The sequence below is a fragment of the Sus scrofa genome, chromosome 14, assembly GCF_054392235.1.
Source record: "Sus scrofa isolate SSC_HxYL_T2T_F1_AM1 chromosome 14, Sscrofa_HxYL_maternal_Yorkshire_Landrace_v2.0, whole genome shotgun sequence".
In the NCBI taxonomy this organism is placed as follows: Eukaryota; Metazoa; Chordata; class Mammalia; order Artiodactyla; family Suidae; genus Sus; species Sus scrofa.
The window spans coordinates 147,826,509-147,848,464 of NC_139396.1; the positions used below are offsets into that span (position 1 = coordinate 147,826,509).

The 21,956-nt window shown below is 41.0% G+C and overlaps 1 protein-coding gene across 2 annotated transcripts in view; it reads left to right on the forward strand.

Annotated features, from left to right (window-relative positions):
* The first annotated feature begins 1,899 nt into the window (after positions 1–1,899).
* FHIP2A (FHF complex subunit HOOK interacting protein 2A) overlaps positions 1,900–21,956 on the forward strand; it is a 37,335-nt gene continuing 17,278 nt past the window's right edge. For both annotated transcript variants that reach the window (XR_014826264.1, XM_001929362.7), the window contains exons 1-5: positions 1,900–2,271; positions 10,187–10,265; positions 15,266–15,435; positions 18,332–18,436; positions 18,899–19,021. Coding sequence is in view for 1 of the 2 variants with exons in the window: in XM_001929362.7 (XP_001929397.1) it covers positions 2,227–2,271; positions 10,187–10,265; positions 15,266–15,435; positions 18,332–18,436; positions 18,899–19,021 (522 nt within the window). In the remaining variant the exon portion in view is untranslated. The remainder of the gene's footprint in view (positions 2,272–10,186; positions 10,266–15,265; positions 15,436–18,331; positions 18,437–18,898; positions 19,022–21,956) is intronic.

Sequence of the window (21,956 nt, forward strand, 5' to 3'; positions counted from 1 at the left end):
GATGGGCATCATCAAATACAAACAACTCTAAGTAAGCCTGTTTTAAACAGATCTCTTCACACAAGCAGTGGTTGTGAGGTATTATGAAAATACAAAATACCATATAAATGTATGACAATTAGGTCAAGAAAATAACTATAGCTAATAACATGACTAACCATCTTAAACTGTGTGAATAATAATAATAATAGTAATAATAATAATAATAATAAAACAGTATGTGCTCTTGGTTAAAGCAGACACAATTATCCAGAATCTGGTAAGGAGCAAGTTTCGATTTTTTAGCAAATGACAAAGTTTGCCTCCAGCAACCCGAGGACTAGTATATGGGGAATTTAGGTCATATTTATCTGCAATCCAAGGATAAGAGGCAACAAAAACAGGGGAGAAAAGAAGAGAAGACTAAAAGTCTTCTCCTTAAATCTTGATTTCTGGCCCAATTATTATTTTATTAAATGCTGTTATTACTACTAATAACAATAACAACAAATGTCCACGCATTGTTTACCAGCTTACTATGGACTGGGCACTTTAAAGTATTTAACATATATCAAGGAATTCCTATACAATTTCACAAGGTAGGTGCTACTCTCCCAGTTTTACAGATGAGGAAACTTAAGCAGAAAGAAGTTAGACAATTTGCTGAAGTGAGTGCAGAGCTGGGATTTGTGTGTGTGTGTGTGTATGTTTTAGGGCCACACCTGGGGCATATGGAAAGTTCCTGGGCTAGGGGTCAAATCCGAGCTGCAGGTGCCAGCCTACACCACAGCCACTCTAGATCGGAGCCCGGGACCTACACCATAGCTTGGGCAATGCCTGATGGAACCCACATCCTCATGGATACTAGGTGGGTTCTTAACCTTCTGAGCCATGAAGGGAACTCCTCAGAGCTGAGATTTGAACCTTGCCTCCCCAGCTCCAGGGAGTGGCCCTAAACACCACTCTGCTCTGCAGCTATCTTTTCTGCTACCTTTTGTGCCTTTCCTCTGCTCAGCTGATTCATTACAAATACATACTTTCATCACCAGTTGTGCAACACTCCTCCACTCTCATCAAGAATTTAATGGTCCTTTTGATAAAATGCCAGTACTAGCAAAAACAAAGTTCTCCAGGATATGAACATTCTCCTCATTTGTATCAAACCAACCTAAAATTTACCAGCCCGAACTGCGCTTCCTCAAGGCTTGACAAATATACTGTTGCACCGTATTTTAAGAAGCTTCCAGCCAAGCCCTTACATTGTAGCTCCTCTAAATCTGTCCTATGTCTTTCCTAGATCCCCTTCTGATTCTTTTCCCCTCATGGATGTTTCCCAGTCTCAACTCATCAAGGGAATAGAAAATGCTATACCTAAAGCATTTTGAAATTCAAACATGTTACAAATTAATAACTGAATCATCTTACTATTTGTCTGGGGCTTCCTGTTTTAATGCTGAAATAATAATAACAACAACAACAATAATAATAATGCTTTACAGTCAGCAATGCCATTTCATCTCCTTAGTTGACTTGTTCTAACTCTTAGCATTTAAAACCACAGGTCCTGTTTGCCTTAGGAATACTGTGTTCTTCTTACCGTCTTGCAAGTCTGCCCTTAAGAGACGAACCTCTGAGTTGTATACGTAACACATATGGCTACGTTTCCATACAAAATCGGCATGTTACTTCCACTGACGGAACAACACTGCGTGAGAAAGGCTGAAGTTTTAAGATACAAGCACGACTACGTCGGCAGGAGAGGTGGGCGGCTGCGCCCAGGCCAGGCTCCCGCCCCAGGCGGGCGGCGGCCTCTGGTGCTTCTCCCGCCCCCGCGGCGTCCCGCCGCCCCGCGGCAGGGCCGGCCCGGCCTGGCGGGGCCTCCCTGGACCGCGACGGCGCCCCCTGCAGGCGGCGGCGGGCAGAGCGGGCGGAAGGAGCTTGAGCGGAGCTGCCACGGTGTCCGAGCCCGAGCCGCCGCCGCCGCCGCCGGAGCGTCGCGGGGCCCAGAGTCCGCGCGGAACGCCCTCCTCGCCGCCCGCCACGTCCCAGCGCCCGCCGGAGCCGCCGCGCCGCGGGCTTACACCTGAAGCGGCCCGGCCGGGCCCGCCTCGGCCCTCTGCTTGTGCTCCCCGCCCCGCACCGGCCTTCACTCTGGAGCGGCCCCGGCAGCCGCAGCAGGGGCGGCGGCGGCGGATCGAAGAGCTCTCCAGGTCGTCCCGGGAGAGGCTGCTGCAGTCCCGGGACAGGATGTTCTCCAAGTTCACCTCCATCCTGCAGCACGCCGTGGAGGCGGTAAGGCCGCGGGCTGCGGGCGCACGACAGGCCGGGGATGGCGGCGGCCTACGCTCCCCTGCTGGTCCCGGGAGAGCCCGGCGGCCTCGCCCCGGCCCTTGGCGTCCCCGGCCCCGCGGAGGAGCGAGGCCCCGGGCCGGGCGCTGCGGGGGGCGCCGGAGCGCCGGGGCCTCGGGCCTGGCTCTGAGCGGACCCCCTGCTCTCCTTCTTGCCCTGGGCCGGCGTGGATCCCTTTCCCTCGCTCGGGAGGGTGGGGAGGGGTCCCCGGGGGGATCGGCCGGGGTCAGGGGTCGCCCGATTCCTTGATGGGGACAGGGGAGTCGGGGAGCATCTGTCAGGGCCACGGGGCGCTCCCCCGGACTCCCTGACGGTTAACCTTCCCCGCAAAAAAAGTGGTCAGTCTTGACCAGGACAAAAGAAACGGCCTAACGCTGTTTGGGTTTGGTTTGTTTTGGGGGTAGGGGCCAGGAAGCGATGTTCTTGCCTGGAGGGTGTCTCTGGCAAGGAAGTAGTCCACCGGACCTGGTTTCGTAATCTTGCCAGCTTTTGCCTTCATAGGCCTTGCTGCCCAACTCAGCTGGACCTTATTGGTTGATGGAAATAGGTATTTGGAGGGTCAAATCGAGTGTGCTTTAGACAGCTTCCAAGCCCTCACACAGCACTGAGACCACCATCTGTTTCCTTTCTTCCCTTCCTTTCCTGGACACTCTTCGTTTTTCCTGCAATTGTACTCTTCTTTGAGGGTTTGAGACACTAGCCTTGAGAGAGATTACTCAAATATCCTAACATTAGTAAAAGAGAAGTAACTAACCAGAAAATGTCTTCCTGCTGTTTCAGTGATAAGGGGTCTAATTGCTTTACTTTGGAGGTTTTGCTTTTTGCTGGCAGAACTGGCCAAATGGAAAAAAATGCATCCCGTGAAGTTTATACTAAGTGCAGTTTTTACTGGACGTGGCACTAGTTTTTAAAATGTCATTCTCTTTTTGTGTTCAGTTTGGGTGATATAGCACATTTAAATCTACACACCTTTAAGAGGGAACACCCAATTGCAATACAACAGTTTTCATAGCCAGATAAAAATAAAATGGATTTTAAAAACTCAGTAGTGGAAACAAAACTTGAGTAGTTTTTATTTGAAATCATATGTGGAAAATGTTTAAGAGTCATTCTAGCTCTCCTTCAAGTTCTTGGGAAAACCAGGGTATCAAATCAAGCAAGACAGGGTTTTTCATGAATAAATGAAGAGCAGTATTACTCGTGAGGTAGTGACGGTTTTAGACTTTTAGGCAACTTTTAATTTTCCTTTCTTATACACAACCTACAGCACCTTATTTTTAAGAATGTAACAGAAATTTATAAAAAACAGTGATGTTTGCATTTTATATTATTCCTTAACTTAAAATAACAAGAATCGTTTACTTTTTAACACTGAATACAGCTTAATACTGAGATAATTGGGAATAAAAAATTATTACATTATTTGTCTCCTTTACCAATTCACACTGCTATTTACCAAAATAAGTACTGAGAAAAAGAAAGATGGCTTTCCTGCTCTCCCAGTAGACTCATTTTTGTCCTGAGGCCTGTGTTTTCTGGCTGCATTATCTTTTTATAATTGTATATGTTAGCAGCTACCAAATTATCCATGTAAATTGTCTGACTCTGGCTCTGTAATATCCAGGTTCTCTACTTTGCTGAGGTTAGTGAGAAAAAGTTAGAGTGGATTATTTTCACGTGCTCCTAGCAATTTAATGCACTGCCTTTAGAAAAATCATGTTTTTATTTGCTTAGATTTAATGTTTTCAGCTATGATACTTCCCCAGTTACCTTGATAGGAGGTTAAGTCTCATGAAAACATTTTGGCATACTTTTTTTTTTTTCTTTTAACATTCTCTTGGGAGTGAACTCATGTAATACTAAGCCATCTTTGTGGTATTTGAAGATTTTTTTTTTTTTTCCTAGCCCAAGATTGGTTCCCATTTATTCAGTTATGTTTCTTTATTTGCTTGACATTTTTTTCTATGTACTATTCATATCATGCCTCTGTTCATTTCTTTAGCTTTTCTCTTATTCCTTTCAATTAGCATGTCCTATTAGCATTTTTTGATACAGCATTGCAATTATCATAATCATCAAGATTCTACAGAGATGGGAGATAGTTCTTGTATGCAGATGCTGACATGACCTTTTCACAGTCATGTCACTGTATGAATCTGCAGTGTTTTCTTAATCATTTTGGTATCATTACTTCCTAGGTTTCTCGATTCAATTGGATGAGCCTTCAAGTGGTTTTTTAGGGTTGACAAGATACATATTCATTTAAATGGGGTTTAAGTATAAAGTTTTCCTTCCTGTTTAATGGGTTTCTCCTCACTTCCTGTTAACTACCTACATGGAAGAAATACAGTGAAGACACTGAAAATGTGTTATTAAGCTGATAGACCACATTTTGAATTTAGGAGAGAAATTCACACCTTCATCAAAAACAAAAACTATACTGTAACTCTTGCCTCCATTTTCAGGGAGGACAGTTTTCACTCCATATAGAAATGATTGGCCAGTAAGAGTTGTGACTTCTGTGAGGCAGTTGTCACATGTCCCAAGTCTGAAATCAGGCCTCTCAGGTAGTTAGTTCTGAGGTGGAACTGGATCTTTGTGGTACAACTTCTCCAGAGGATAAACAGAACACCTTCTATTAGTACAGTTCAGTATTTGTTGAGGGACTAGTTTGTGTGAGGTAATCTGCCAGGGACTAGTATCTTTTAACTTCTAGCCAGTTCCACCGTTGAGGACAGTGATTAATGATGACTGTTAGGACCACAATTCCTTAAAATTTTACTCTGCGCTAAGAATTAAAACGTCAAACGAAGAGTTCCCTTCGTGGCTCAGCAGTTAATGAACCCACCTAGGATCCATGAGGATGCTGGTTTGATCCCTGACCTCGCTCACTGGGTTAAGGATCCCATGTTGCCTCTGTGGCTGTGGTGTAGGCTGGCAGCAATAGCTCTGATTCAACCCCTAGCTTGGAAATTTGCATATGCCACGGGTGAGGCCTGCCCCAAAAGCAAAAAAAAAAAAAAAAAAAAAAAAGTCAAATGAAACAATGTTTTCTTAAGTGTATTCTTTTTCAACAAGTGACCTCTAACTTTAGTCCTTTAGTCATTCAGCAAATATTTTATGAGCCCACCATGAAAACACGGCACAGTTCGAGTTCACAGTGTGAATGCGTTAGGAGATAGAACAAATACACAGGCTAAGTATAAGCAGTGACAAGAGTGTGGCCTACCCCCTAGAGCCAGACAGAGCAGGGTTCAGGTCTTGCCTCTGTCCCTTACTTCTACACTGGGCAAGTTACTTAATCTTTGTACATTTCAGCTCCTCGTTGTAAAATGGAATACGTGATAGAGAGTTGTTGTGAAAATTAGATGAGAAAATGTATATGAAGTGCTTCATGCAGTGCCTGGCACATAGTAAGTGCTTAATAAATGTTTATTATTACTACTGTTATTATTTGGATGATCAGCCAGTGGATTCTACAGGAGGAAGGGAGCAAGCTCTTAGGATTGGAGTAAGTTGGAGAACGCTCTGTGGAGGAAGTGAAGCTAGAGCTGGACTTTGGAGAGGCAGAGGAGATAGGAAGGACCTCAGGAAAGTTAGGGGAAGGAAGAAGCATTTTAAAAGATTTTGGCATGGAATGTTCATGATACGTGTGCAACAGCAGATGTGGCTTTTAGAACACTAGTTCCCCTTGTGGCTCAGTGGAAACAAAGCTGACTAGCATCCATGAGGGCACAGGTTCTATCCCTGGCCTCGCTCCTTAGGCTAAGGATCCGGTGTTGCTGTGAGCTGTGGTGTAGGTCTCAGACACAGCTTGGATCCTGTGTTGCTGTGGCTCTGGCGTAGGCTGGCGGCTACAGCTCCAATTCGACCCCTAGCCTGGGAAGTTCCATATGCCAAGGATGCAGCCCTAAAAAGACAAAAAAGAATACTAGTTCTCATCTGAGTTATTGATGGAGGTAGGTGCTTTTGCATGGTAGGCATTTTGGAGAAAGATAGATTTCTGATTATAAATAGTGTTTCCTTGGTCAGATCAGTTAATGGCTTTAGATCTTAATACGAGTTTGTGTGGGAAAAATCGGAGTTTATTATGAGAATTTAAGAGCTTATGCTAAGTATAAACTTTGTAGCACTGTGCCTGACATAAAACTACTCATTAAATGGTAGCAACTGCCATGTATTCACTCAGTAAACCTTACCGGATGCTAACTATGTGCCATCGTTGACTTGGAACCTGGGGATCCAGTGATGAAAAGGATGACCTCATCTTTGTAAACTCATAGAGTTTACAGTCTAGTGGAGGAGATGGATAACTCAACAATTACAAACATGGGGTAAAGGCTGGTAGGGGAGGAGCAGTCCATCAGGGATGGGGGCCGCAGGTGTGTGTGGAAAGGGCTTTCCCCCTGCAGGAAGTCTGGCAAGGCTTCCCAGAAAAGGTGATGTCAAGGTTAAGTGTCCAGGTCAACTTCTGGTTGAGATAGTGACTGATCGCATGAATTTTCAAAAATTTAACCTTTGTATCGTAAAACGTGAACTCACATCCAAATCTCCTCATGTGGATTCACACCTCTAAGAACACTAGTTCTCATCGGAGCTTTTTTAAAACCCAGACCATAAGTGTTTTTCATGTAAGGATAAAACAGGTACTATGCATGTTATGATTCAGAGGCAAGTTTACTAGGAGGTTCTACTTAAAAAAGGAAATGTATGCATGTTTGAACAAAACTGATACTAAACTGAGTTATTAGCAATTTGAAACTATTTCGCTGTCTACTTCAAAAGGTTTCTCATTTCAAGCAGATTTCTGGGAGAGATTCACAAGTAAAACAACACCATCCTGTTTTGAATTTGACCGTAGCAGCAAAGGTCCTGACACAAATTGTGTAAGACCTCTATTTTAGTAACTGTCCTTGTAAACAGAGTTAAGTTCTGTGGGTGAAATAATCTGGAGCAATTATTCCTTATGTGCCCTGGAAATTCCCTCAGAAAAATTTAACAAATCTTAATATTTACACTTGGGAAACTAGATACATTTTTTTTTTTGAGGTACCAAATTGCATTTGGGTTTGTCCCAATTGTTAATACATAATTAATTAATTAATAATTGTTGGAGTTCCTGTCGTGGCTCAGTGGTTAACGAATCCAGCTAGGAATCATGAGGTTGCAGGTTTGATCCCTGGCCTTGCTCAGTGGGTTAAGGATCCGGCGTCGCATTGCTGTGAGCTGTGGTGTAGGTCGCAGACGCAGCTTGGATCCGTCTTGGATCCCATGTTGCTGTGGCTGTGGTGTAGGCTGGTGGCTACAGCTCTGATTAGACCCCTAGCCTGGGAACCTCCATATGCCGTGGGTGCAGCCCTAGAGGAAAAAAAAGAGACCAAAAAAAAAAAAAAAATTGTTAAGACTACATAAAGCTGGTGTGTAAAAAACCAGGTACAAAAAGCAAGAGCAAGTGTGTCTATCTTGAGGAAGATTCTAAAAATAAGTTGCTGATTAAAACGGACATTTTAGTCTAAAAATTTCAGGAAGATTTTTCTATTTCCCCAAATTAACTCTTTCTTATCTTTCTAATTTTTTCTCCATCTCCCGCATCTAATTTCTCTCTCCACGTTCTTACGTTATAGTAATCCCAGCGGTTCTAACTCCTTTGTTGAAGATCGTAATGCCTTTTAAAAATGTTCTTAGTGTTCTGCCTGAAATGAGAGGAATATTTCAGGTCTCTTCCTTCAGTACCGTTCAGAGCGGTGTGAATAGGCAAGTACAAAAAAAGTGAGCGTTAAGATGTTGATGATTGAGAATTTTTCAGGTCCGTTTTTTTTCCCAAGTATGTTTCATCTTCTGGATTGAAACACTTAAGATGTCATAACCAAAGTTTATAATTTGCTCTCTAGTTTGGGAATTGTCTTGACAGAGTTTTGAGCTTTGAGGTCTCTGCTGGGGACACCAAGAAATCAAAATGGAACACGTAGAAGCACAGGAGTTACATGACCTCTTGGGTCATCTTTTTAGATGAAATATATGAAAAAGGAAGATGCTGCCATAGTTCAGCTTCCCCAAATAGAAACCTATTTGTTCTCAAGGAAACTGGGTCAACTCAGTACTTTCTGACCAGAATTTATCGACAATAGTAGGACCGGGAGAGTGTTCTCTCTCTGTTCTCACTCTTTTGGAGGAAAAGAACGTTGTAGTAGAAGGTGTGTCCAAATCTTTCTCTTTCCATTTAAGACCCATTTGAAATCCTCATAAGTTTGCCATGAGATGGCTCAAGGGATATAATTTTGGTCTTAAAACTTTCTGGAGTAAATTTCAAGATTAAAATGTAAAACAATTTTGACTTTGTGGAATTTAAATTGATAGTGTCTTCTTCATATAGTTATTTTGCTAAAAATATGCACTGCCTAATCTAGGCTTAGAAAAGAAAAGATTTACTTCTGTATGTCACTGAAAGTAAGGAACAGTTTTAATCTGATTACAGGGTTGACTTTGGTATATGTTTTAGTAGTGGTGATGTGTAACTAATTACGTAGCAGCTTTTTACGGTTTTGCATTTCAAAGTCCTAGGTACAAAGATGCCTGCTTATTGATAATTCCATTTTACTGATAGTTTAGTAATAGAAATTGTGTGTTTTCATTTAATACTATTAATTTTTTTTCTTATTTTTCACTATTTATGAATCAATGTAGATTGCATTTTTTGACAATACATATTCAAAAAAGTTGCTTTAGGGAGAAGTTTCCCAAAATTCAAAGCCGGTTTCTCTGGTATTACTTTCTATCCTTGTCAAAAATCAGAATTTTTGTTTAGCAATATTTAAAAAACACCAAAACAATTTAATTATAATGTCATTTAATACTGTTACTTTCAAAGCCATATGTAGTTACTAGTTTTGGGGAGGAAAAAAAACTCCAATACTATAATTAATAATAATGCTGATAGGAGTTCCCTGATGGTTCAGTGGGTTATGGATCTGGCATTGTCACTGCTGTGGCTTGGGTTGCTGCTGTGGAGAGGGTTTGATCCCTGGCCCTGGACCTTCTGCATGCTGCAGGCATGGCCAAAAAATAATGTTGATAAATATGTTTTACCTCTTTCTTTCTTTTTTTTTTTTTTTTTTTTTTGGTCTTTTTTTAGGGCTGCACCTGCAGCATTTGGAGGTTCCCAGGCTAGGGGTCCAATCCCAGCTGTAGCCACCTGCCTACCCCACAGTCACAGCAAAGCCAGATCTCAGCCATGTCTGCGACCTACACCACAGCCCATGGCAACGCCAGATCCTCAACCCACTGAGCAAGCCCAGGGGTCGAACCTGTGTCCTCATGGATACTAGTCACATTTGTTTCCTCTGAGCCATGATGGAACTCCTTTTTTCCCCCCTTTTTCTTAATAAATCATTTTTACTTTCTTGGATTTGACTCGTTTTCTGTCTTTTTTTTTTTTTTTTTTTTTTTTTTGTCTTTTGTCTTTTTAGGGCCGCACGCATGGCATATGGAGGTTCCCAGGCTAGGGGTCTAATTGCAGCTGTGGCTGCTGGCCTATGCCAGAGCCATAGCAATGCTGGATCCGAGCCATGTCTGTGACCTACACCACAGCTCACAGCAACGCCGGATCCTTAACCCACTGAGTGAGGCCACGGATGGAACCCGCAACCTCATGGTTCCTAGTCGGATTCATTTCCGCTGCACCAAGACGGGAACTCCTTGTTTCTCTTTGATATCTGACATAGAATCAGATTAAAGCTCACCCCCTATTCTTATGATGCTTTTGCATCATTAGTAGACAATTATTACAGAGGTATACTTAATGAGAAACTTGTAATGCCATTTTCTTAATTGTTGTGGTCTTTTTTGTGTGTTTGTGTAGCTTGCACCTTCTCTTCCTTTACAAGAAGATTTTGTTTATCACTGGAAGGCGATTACCCATTACTACATAGAGACTTCGGGTAAGAAACAACGGTAATATTAATTAAACAGAAAATTTGTGAAATGCTAAAATACATTTCAAGCTAGCATTCAAAGTTATTTTATATCAAACTTAAAATCAGTTTATTTTACTTTCAGTTCCTCTCCTTGATTCGTATATATATATATATATATATATATATATATATATCTTTTGAACACCTGTATAAGCATTGTTCTAGGCACTGGGAGATATAACAGTCAAACAGACAAAAATCTCTGTCCTGTCAGAGCTTATCTATTGACTGGGGGAAAGCAGACAATAAATAGACGAGCACAGGTATCAAGATGCCAAGTGTTAAGGAGAAAACGAAGCAGGCTAAGAGGTGTATAGAAGTGTGTGTTTGAGGAGTGGGGGTGGGAGGCCGATGCCTTTTTAAGAGAAACCCTTGTTGCCTTGTTTCTTCTGTGCAGAAGTCTGAAGGAGGAAGGAAGCAAGCCTGGGGGTTTCTGAGGGGGAAAGTCCCAGGAGAGTAGCCAGTGCACAAACCCTGAGGCTGGAGCATGCCGTCTGTGGCATATACTAGGAACTATGAGGAAGTGAGGATAGAGCAAAGTGGACGTGGAGGAAGATGGGAGATGACATCAGACAGGTGAGGGGTTCATATCTGTACAAGGCCTTGTACGCCACTGCAATGGCTTTGGCTTTTAAAAACCCTTAAGGTGCGGGAGTACCCATCGTGGCTCAGGAGTAATGAACCTGACTGGCATCCATAAGGATGAGGGTTCAATCCCTGGCTTTGATCAGTGGGTTAAGGATCCGGCATTGCCGTGAGCTGTGATGTAGGTCGCAGACGTGGCTCGGATCCCGAATTGCTGTGGTGTAGGCCGACAGCTATAGCTCTGATTCAACCTCTAGCCTGGGAACTTCCATATGCCACAGATTCGGCCCTAAAAAAAAAAGAACAATAAATAAATAAATAATAGGAACTCTTAAGGTGGGAAGCCATTAAAGGAGTTTGAGCATAGGTATAACATCATCTTTTAAAGGGATCATTTTAGTTTCTGTGAGAAAATTAGACTGTAACAATGCAGAGATGAAGCTGGCAGAACAATTAGGGGACTGTTGCAGTGGTCTGAGAGGTCAAGGTGGCTTAGATGGTGGAGGTAATAAGAAGTGATTGTATTTTGGGTATGTTTTGAAAGAAGGCGTGTTGATGGATTGGATATTGGGTATGAGAGAATAAGAGTTAAGGATAACTCCAAATATTGGGGCTTAGGCAGTTGGAAAAATAGAAGGGCCACTTGATGAGAATGGAGAGATTGCAATAAGAGCAGGTTTATAAGAGCATTTTGGACATGCTTCATTTGAGACACCATTATGTATCCAATTGACTGGTTCAAGTACATAGTAGGAAACAGGAATCTGAAATTCAGGGTAAAGGCTTAAACTAGACATTTGGAATTGAGCGTAATCGGCGTGCAAGTAGGATTTAAAGCTGTGAGACTGGCTGAGATTATCTAGGGAAAAGGAAGGATAAATGGAAGAGAGAACGTGTTCAGGAACTGAGCCTTTGTGCTCCATGTTTAGAGATTGGGAAAATGAGAATGATAGCAAAGGAGATTTTGCTTTTTGCCAGCGAGGTAGAAAATAGCCAAGAGAGAATGGTATCCTAGAAGCTGGAAGAGAAGAGAGTGGATCAGTGTGTCAAATGATGCTGATGTCAAGTTGATAAAGACTAGGAATGGATCATTGGATTCAGCCACAAGGAGTTCCTTAGTGGTCTTGATAAGAGCCCTTCTAATAGCAAGAAGTCAAAGAGAAAATGGTCAGAGAACATATGTAGACAAGGTATAAAGACTGCTCTCTTGAGGAGTATTAACGGAAAGGGGAGTTGAGAAATGGAGCAATGGCCACAGGGAGATGTGGTGTGGAGGGGGTTCTTATTTTTTAAAGATGGAAGGTACTGCCTGTTGTAATTTGATGAGAACGATCTAGCAGAAAAGGAAGGGAAGGCACAAGAGTCAGACGAGATCATTTCTGAGCCGTATCCTTAAGTTGGCAAGTGGGGGATGGGATCCTGGTGCACTACTGGAGATTTAGCGTTAATGCTTGTGGAAGGTACATCCATAAAATTAAGGCAGCAAAATGAACTTAAGGGTATAGATGCAGAAAGGGGCTAGATAGAGTATAGGGAGCCTTTGGAAGTTATCTTCTGGCTGCTTCAATTTTCTTAGTGAATGGAAAGGATGAAGAGTGAACATAGGGGAATGTAAATTAATTAGGTCAAAGGTTGGCAAACTTTTGCCATAACGGCTCATATAGCAGATATTTTAGGCTTTTTGGCCATACAATCTCTGTTGCATCCGTTCAATTCTGTTGTTATATTGCAAAAGCAGCTATCCTCAATATATAAAAGAACAGCATTCTTTTGTGCCAGTACAGTTTTATGAAAACAGACAGCAAGGCTGTGTTTGTTCCATGAGCCGAAGTTTGGCAGTCTCCGAAATAAGGAAAAGAGTAGCCCTGCTACAGACCACAGGGCTCCCTTGAGGAATGTATAGGTAAATGCTAGTGGACGTGCAGATTGGGCACAGGTCTCTTAACTAAAAGGAAACGAGAAAAAAATGAGAATAATTGATTTGGCAAGTTGATGAGGTCATAGGTAATTCTTCTTTAAAAGAAAGAAATTCTTTATATTTGTGTAATAAGCAAATATCAGACTAACCATATCTATATATCTCTATATATATATGTATACACACCTTTATGTGTAAAATATAATTTCCACCTTAATGTGGGTGTTTAAACAGCAGATCTACAGAAAAGTTTTTTGAGAAAAGCTACATTTTTTTGTTTTTGTTTTTTTGCCTTTTTGTCTTTTTGTCTTTCTGTCTTTTCTAGGGCCGTACCCACGGCATATGGAGGTTCCCAGGCTAGGGGTCTAATCAGAGCTCTAGCCGCCAGCCTACACCAGAGCCACAGCAACTGGGGATCCGAGCCGAGTCTGCGACCTACACCACAGCTCAGGGCACCACCGGATCCTTGACCCACTGAGCAAGGCCAGGGATTGAACCTGCAACCCATGGTTCCTAGTTGGATTTGTTAACCACTGAGCCATGACGGGAACTCCAGAAGTTACGTTTTCAAATGACTATTCTTAGCCCTTGTAATTTTTCACCTGTCCATGGCTTTAAGGAAATCCTTTAAAGGAAAACCTATAAATTCTTGCTTTTAATGATTTTTAAAATTTTTTTGCAATCTAGTAGCAGAAACAAGTGGGTACATCACAAAAAGGTATGCAATAAAAAGTGTGTCAGAAGGGAGAAATAGGAGGTGCTGTCTGACCTGGCTTTCAAGGATGAGCAGGGGCTGTGGAGGTAGATGAGGAGGGCAGAGGCACAGAGCACATGCAGAGGCATGGAGGTCTAAACGTGGCTTAAGAGTGATGAGCGTGGATCTTGTCTTCTGGGGAGTTAGGATTTTAATCCTGTCAAGTCAAATTCATTGTTCATTCTTTCCTGGATTGTTTATGTAAAGCCTGCAGTTATAGATGAAAAAATATTTCTTAAAAGTAGGTTTCAAGTAACCTTCCACTTTGTCTTTTATTAGCCCTAGGCTACTCATTTTAGAAGAAAATGAAATGAAACATCCTAAGTGAACATTTCTTGAATTCCTACTATGTGCTTTATATACATTATTTCATTGAAATCATACAACAGCACTTACTGGTGGTGATTAGCTTTGTTAAGGATATTGCTGACTGAGGCTTAGTTTGCCCATGTCATTGAAAAAAAGTGACAGAGTCAAGATTTGGATACAAGTTGTCCAACTCCAGGTCTCATGCTTTTAACAAGTATCTCATGCTATCAAATTTGATACATATATGTATGTCCTCTTGGGAAACACAAGTGACCCTTCTCTTTCCATTGTTTTCTCCATAAGGTTTTATTTTAATATTATGCTTAGTGTGTGTGTGTATAAACAAAGCAGTGTTATCGTCAGAGAACACACCAGGATTGTGTTGTACAAACTGTTAAGTACTTAAGTAAAGAACAATAAAGATATAAGTAAGAACTTGTCATTCCCTAATATATTTTGTATTTAAACATTCTACAAAACTTTACTTTTTTTTTTTTGGCCACACCATGGCATATGGAGTTCCCAGGCCAGGGGATCAGATCTGAGCCATGCTTGTGACCTACGCCACAGCTACGACAACACCAGATCCTTTATCCCACAGTGGCAGGCCAGGGACCGAACCTGCATCCTGACACTGCAGAGAACACTGCCAATGCCATTGCGCCACAGCGAGAACTCCAAAAACTTCACATTTCATTAAGAATAATTTAACCCTTATCCAGTAAGGATAGGATGATAAAACTAATGTGTTTTTTTAATCCAACTGTGATATGTAAAAGATATCTATGAATTTTTATTTTGACAAATCCGTATTTTATAAGAATTTCCTTGAGAAGCAGCTTTCACTTTGGGAATAGCTATCTGTTCATAAGAGGTGATGTCAGAAATTTTAAATAGAGGGTTTTTCTTCGGACTCCTCAGATTGGATATGAATTGGAGCCATAGGTATCTGACTTCCCAGTGTTACCAACAGTGTAGTGGTAAACAAAACCAGAACCTGTCCACACAGCCCGTGTTATTCAGCTTAACGTTCAAGGCCAACTTGTTTCTATGTAAAAAGACCTAAAAATTTAGCTCTTCTGAACGGACTTATTGGGGAAAAATTTTTATAATTTTTTTTTTAATTATAAGTACATTCAAAATTCTGACATATTTTTTCTGATCATGTTCCCATTTCCCATATAAATGGGTCTTTTTCTGAATTATTATGCATAAATATTAACTTACAGAATATCTTTCAGAATAAAGATTGTGTTTGTGTAAGATAAATTTCGTTGTGTGTAGTTCAGACTTTTCTCAGTTTGGATAGGAATAGGGAAATATAAAGAGTATTGTAGATGCAAATGTGCAGTTTAAAAATATTTGAATAGTTGTTTGATGAATGTTTTTATTGTTTAGATGACAAAGCCCCAGTGACAGATACAAATATTCCATCCCATCTGGAACAGATGTTAGTTATATTGGTACAAGAAGAAAGTGAACGGGAATTTGGAGAGACGGGGCCATGTATGGAATATTTACTCCACCACAAGATCTTGGAAACATTATACACCTTAGGGAAAGCTGATGTAAGTTCCTAATCCATGTCATGTTCTGGGGCATGTAATCTGTCCAATGTGTCTTAGAGATAAGTTGCCAAGCACTAAGTTTAATTGTAGAGGTACATATTAAGCATGGTAGGATTCAAGTCACTAGTGGAAAGAAAAAAAATTTTTTTTTTTTTTTTTTTTTTTTTTTTTGTCTTTTAGGCCCACACCCTCAGCATATGGAGGTTCCCAGGCTAGGGGTCGAATCGGAGCTACAGCTGATGGCCTGCACCACAGCCACAGCAATGCCAGATCTGAGCCACGTCTGCCACCTACACCACAGCTCATGGCAACACTGATCCATACGCCACTGAGCGAGGCCAGGGATCAAACCTGTGGCCTTATGGATACTAGTCAGATTCATTTCCCCTGAGCCTTGACAGGAACGCAAAAAAAAAAAAAAAAAAGGAAAATTTGTGATTTTTCATAGAGATAGCAAAGTTCCCAAAATGCTCTAAACAACGATTTGTTCTTAGGCTGCTTAGAATTACAGTGAACGCAGTGGAAACGAATCCGACCTAGTATCCGTCAGGATGTGGGTTCAATCCCTGGCCTTGCTCATGGGTTAAGGATCTGGCATTGCTGTGAGCTGTAGTGTAGGTCACAGAAAAGGCTTGGATCCCGTGTTGCTGTGGCTGTGGTGTAGGCCACAGCTGTAGCTCCAATTCGACCTCTAGCCTAGGAGCCTCCATGTGCCACAGGTGTGGCCCTAAAAATAAAACAAACAAACAAAAAATAAAACTACAGCATAAACGTTTATGAAAATAAACTCAAGTGCACATGCTCAGAGTCAGGAAATGAGAAGAAACCTCATGAAAATTGAGTTACAAAAATAGGAATTATTTTTCATAATCCTGAAAGAGAATGTCACTGATTATTCTGACATTAACTCTACTGATAGTGGAGCCAGTACAAGTAAGTCTCCTCTTTAAAAACAACAAGGAGGTGATCACCAAGGAGCCTCCTCCAGCTCTGAAAATTCGTAGTTCTGTGAATTTCTTTTCTTTTTTTTTTTTTTTTTTTTTGCTATTTCTTTGGGCTGCTCCGGCGGCATATGGAGGTTCCCAGGCTAGGGGTCTAATCGGAGCTGTAGTCTCCAGCCTACGCCGGAGCCACAGCAACGCTGGATCCGAGCCGCATCTGCAACCTACACCACAGCTCACGGCAACGCCAGATCGTTAACCCACTGAGCAAGGGCAGGGACCGAACCCGCAACCTCATGGTTCCTAGTCGGATTCGTGAACCACTGCACCACGACGGGAACTCCTGTTCTGTGAATTTCTATAACATACATGAAAATCAAACTTAAAAAAACTCCCAAAATGATAGGCATGTTAAACCCTAAGTAGAATTATGAAGTAATATTAAAGACAATTTCCTTTTAACTAAGTTTATAATGCTCCTATTCATTTTTAACTTAAATTCATTCAATTTATATTTTCTAGGCAGCATTATCTGCTTCCTAATTCACTCCTCTCCTCCCTTCTTTTTTCTGTCTTTGGAGAGAGGGATTGTGCAACATTAAATTAACAAACACGGAGTTCCTGTTGTGGGTCAGCGGAAACGAATCTGACTAACATTCATGAGGGCGCAGGTTCAATCCCTATCCTTGCTCAGAGGGTTAAGGATCCAGAGTTGCTGTGAGCTGTGGTGTAGGTCACAGGCACAACTTGGAACTGGTGTTGCTGTGGCTGTTGTTCAGTTTAAAAATAAATTGAAAAAAATTTTTTCTTTTTTGCTTTTTAGGGCTGCCCCCTCCGCATATGGAAGTTCCCAGGCTAGGGGTAGAGTCAGAGCTACAGCTGCTGCCCTACACCACAGCCACAGCAACTCGGGATCCGAGCTGCGTCTGCAACCTACACCACAGGTCACGGCAACTCCGGATCCTTAACCCACTGAACGAGGCCAGGGGTCAAATCCACATCCTCATGGATATTAGTCAGGTTCATTTCCGCTGCACCACAGTGGGAACTCCCTGAATAAATACTGATTTTTGAGCAAATGTTAGTACTTATACTACTAGGAAATTTATTTTTTTATATTGGTGATTGTAAATATTGTATTTATCTGAAATTGGGATATATTTGCTATCTTAAAATATTATGTTTAAAATTATAGCTTATGCTGTTTCCAGATACCATGCCTATGATGATGTTTTGGCAATGCTTATTTTGTGACTATATTAAATCTGAGGTAGTATAAGCAGTTAATTATAGAACATGTAACCTTGTTGATTCATACTCTCAATCTACAACATGAGTAATCTTCAGCTTTACCTACTTTTCAGCAAATATTTAAAATAAATGACATCTTATCAAAACGTATTTATTAAATACTCACTGCCTAAAATCATAACGTAAATAATTTTGCAACTAATTCAGAACAATGTTAGAATAAATCACAGAGGTTTATGCACAGGATCCCTTTATTTACAATACCTGTGTTCGAAGGCTTTATTTACTCCTCCATATGATGGAAGGTTACTGATTACCTGCCACTAGTGTAAGTGACTAGATTCTGTCTTTGCTTTGGCCAGGGCGTTTCATGTTACCTTGGCATTTAGAATCTAAACAGGTTGGCACTGCCTGAACCAAACACTCATGTACATGGCACATTATCACCACGCTGTTTGTCATTACATCAACCTGTGGTCTCATATGCTACATTATAGTCTCAGATGTAATTTTATTTATAGAATACTGGTCTGTAATATTTGAGAATTTTATCCTGACACAGTCGTTAAGTGGCTCACCGCACCGATTTTTGAAAGTTGCATATTATTCACATGTGTTGTCTCTCCTGTTTTTTAAGCTTTAGAGTAAGTGTGTTTGCAATGTCTGTTCTTTCTTTGTTTTCTTTTCTTTTTTCCTATGCCTAGTGTCCTCCAGGAATGAAACAGCAGGTCTTGGTATTCTATACCAAACTCTTGGGGAAAATCCGGCAGCCACTACTTCCACACATTAACGTGCACAGGCCAGTGCAGGTACTTTTTCCCCTTTACATAAAACTTGTGTAGAAATAATTATATGTGATTTTTCTAAGAGTGAAAATAGCAAAGGAGATTATTCCAAAAGCAATGTGCGAATTAGCAAATACTTGAGCTTCCTTTATGCATGACATTGTATTAAATGCTCTTCATGTCTTTATATTTCTCTTTTAAAATTGTAGACATTCATTTTTACCTTTAATATATTTCCATGACATCTTGAGGAGAGTTTATTTGATACTGCATTAATTTTTTAGAGCAATATATATTTGAAAAACATATTACTAGCAAATTTATTTTGACATAAGTGATTGTAAATTGGGTTTTTTTTTTTCTGAAAAATGCAAGATATTGGCATTATTTGAATATTTGAACTGTCCCGAAGGTAAATCGATGGCTGTTTACATGCTTATAGAAAGTAACTGAAGTTCAAAAATTTGTTTTTAAATTTTTTGACAGAAATTAATTCGACTGTGTGGTGAAGTCCTTGCAACACCAACAGAAAATGAAGAAATTCAGTTTCTCTGCATTGTGTGTGCAAAGCTGAAACAAGATCCCTACTTGGTTAATTTTTTTCTGGAGGTATGGTATACTTCTTGTCAACCTTCAAAGTACGTGTATACTAAAATTACTATGCAAATTGAATTATGTGAATAATATTAGAAGAAATTATATTTTGTGGGTATCAGGAAGCATGTTTACTTCCCAGAATTGGTTTCATTTAAGAGCAATGTTTTATTTTAACTTGAAATCTCCTGAGAAATTGATTCTCAAAGAATATGATTGAGCCAGCTCTATGGGGCAGTACAGGGGCTGGATAAATACAAAGTTAAGGCTTAGGAGTGCAGCCCGAAGGGCAAATCAGGGAGAGAGAAGTGAAGGGAAATTATAAGCTATCTTATTTTCAGCCAGGCTTGCTCCAGTGCGGAATGTGGGTAACCTGACCTGGGTTAAGGAGGGTGTGTGCAGATTTGGACAAGATGCGAAATGTCACGGGTTACCACGCCATCCTGGGATAGCAGTTGGGATTGCTCTGCTGTTTTGTCCTATCTTTTCATAGTCACTGAGTCATAGTTAACATAAATCAATTGGTATTTGGATTTTACTTTCTTTTTTTTTTTTTAATTTTTAATTTTTTTGCTTTTTAGGGCCGCACCTGTAGCATATGAGGGTTCCCAGGCTAGGAGTCGAATCAGAGCTACAGCTGCTGGCCTATGCCACAGCCACAGCAATGCCAGATCTGAGCCTCGTCTGCGACCTACACCACAGCTCACAGCAACGCCAGATCCTTAACCCCCTGAGTGAGGCCAGGGATCGAACCAACAACCTCACGATTCCTAGTTGGATTCGCTTCCACTGCACCACAATAGGACCTCCTGGATTTTACTTTCAGTTTTAAATTACAAAATAATTTTTGTGTATTTTCTGCTTTCACTCCCCACCCCTTTTTTTTCCAGCAGTGAAATCATTTAGGAATATATTAGAAAAAATAATTATGCTGTTTGTTGTTTTTTAGTTTAAAAATATATATGTTTTCATATTTGAGATATAAGTTACACACAGTACAAATCACTTTCTTTTATTCATTTATTTATTTATTTTTGTCTTTTGTCCTTTTTAGGGCCACACCTGTGGCACATGGAGGTTCCCAGGCGAGGGGTCTAATAGGAGCTGTAGCCCCTGGCCTACACCACAGCCACAGCAATGCCAGATCTGAGCCTCGTCTGCGACCCACACCACAGCTCACCCAACGCCAGATCCTCAACCCACTGAGCAAGGCCGGGGTTCGAATCAGCAATCTCACGGTTCCTGGTCGGATTTGTTTCCGCTTCGCCACAGCGGGAACTCCCGAATCCCTCTTTCTGATCTATCATTCTGTGAATTGGACAGACGTATACAGTTGGGGAACCACCACCACAGTCAAGATACACAGCAGTTCTCTCATCTTACTGCACCTTCCTTCCTGGTCATCCTGTTTCCACCTCTGCCCCTAGCAAGCATTAGTCTGTTTTCTGTCCCGAGTTTCTCTTTTCTAGAGAGTCATAACAATATAATCAGCCTTTTGAGTCATTTTTACATACTGCATATGCAAGTCCCCCGTGACTTTGGTCCTTTATATTGCTGAGCAGTATTCCACTGTACACAGCTGAACCACAGTTGTTTATCCATTTACCAGTTGAGGGACTTATGGGCTGTTTTCAGTATTTGGCAATTATGAATGAAGCCACCATAAACGTTCACAGATTTTTGTTTGGATTTAGGTTTTCATTTCACTTGGATAAATACGTAAGGGTAGGATTTCTGGATCAGGTGGTGAGTGTATATTTGCCAGTTTTTTCCCAAGTGGGTTTGTTATTTTGCATCCTGTGGACAATGTTTGAGGGTTCCATTGATCCATGTCCTTGCCAGAGTGGGTGTTGTCAAGTTTTTTTGGTTTTGTTTTTAAAACTTTAGCCATTCTTATAGATGGGTTCATTTCTTATTTCATTCAGCCAAAAAAGTAATGCAGGATCTTATTCTGCACTCTTACTGGAGACAGGTAAGCAACCAAGCGGCAAAATTACATGAATTTAAATTTCTAGGTTGGTATCAAGGACTATGAGTGCCTGTTTTTTCATGACACGTATATTTTGAAAGTTTGCCTCAAAATGGCTAGACTAGCCTTATGATATTAACCTATCAAATATCTCAATTTGGCTAAATGTGAGATTTTTCTTTTCAAAGTTCATTTTTACTGAAGTTTCCTTAGATATCTAAGTTACTTTAGAAGCATAGACTTTTTTCCAATCTTAAGCTTTAAGGAGTTTTTCTCCGAATCTCTGAAACTTGTTTCAGAAGTATACAGCCATAGATCAGAAGCAGAGAATATTTGCAGGCACCTGTATGCCCTCCTGTCTTCAGAGAAAGATTCACATGTAGACCTCAGAACAAAGAATACGCTTCTGAATTAGTGTCATGTCTGCTCTAATGCAGTATGTTTATAGCACATACTCTCCAAAGCCTGAGATGCTAGGTATATTCGTTTTCTTAACTGACTGGACTGTTCATTTGCTTTTAATGTCAGTTATTATGGCCTCCCTAGCATTATTTATGTGTATTCTATTTTCTCTTCCTGATCAGTAAGCTCTTCGAAGACAAGGACTGTGTCTCATTAACCTTTGAGTCCCCACAGCTTCTCTAGTACCTAGCACAATGCATAATTGTTTAATTCGAACTTCCTGGAGTTCCCGTCATGGCTCAGTGGTTAACAAATCCAACTAGGAACCATGAGGTTGTGGGTTTGATCCCTGGTCTTGCTCAGTGGGTTAAGGATCTGGCGTTGCCATGAGCTGTGGTGTAGGTCGCAGACACAGCTCGGATCTGGTGTGCTGTGGCTGTGGCATAGGCCAGCGGCTACAGCTCCTATTAGACCCCTAGCCTGGGAACCTCCATATGCCGCCCTAGAAAAGGCAAAAAAAGACACACACAAAAAATTCGCACTTCCTGGCTGAATAAATTTTTAGAGAAATGCATCTTT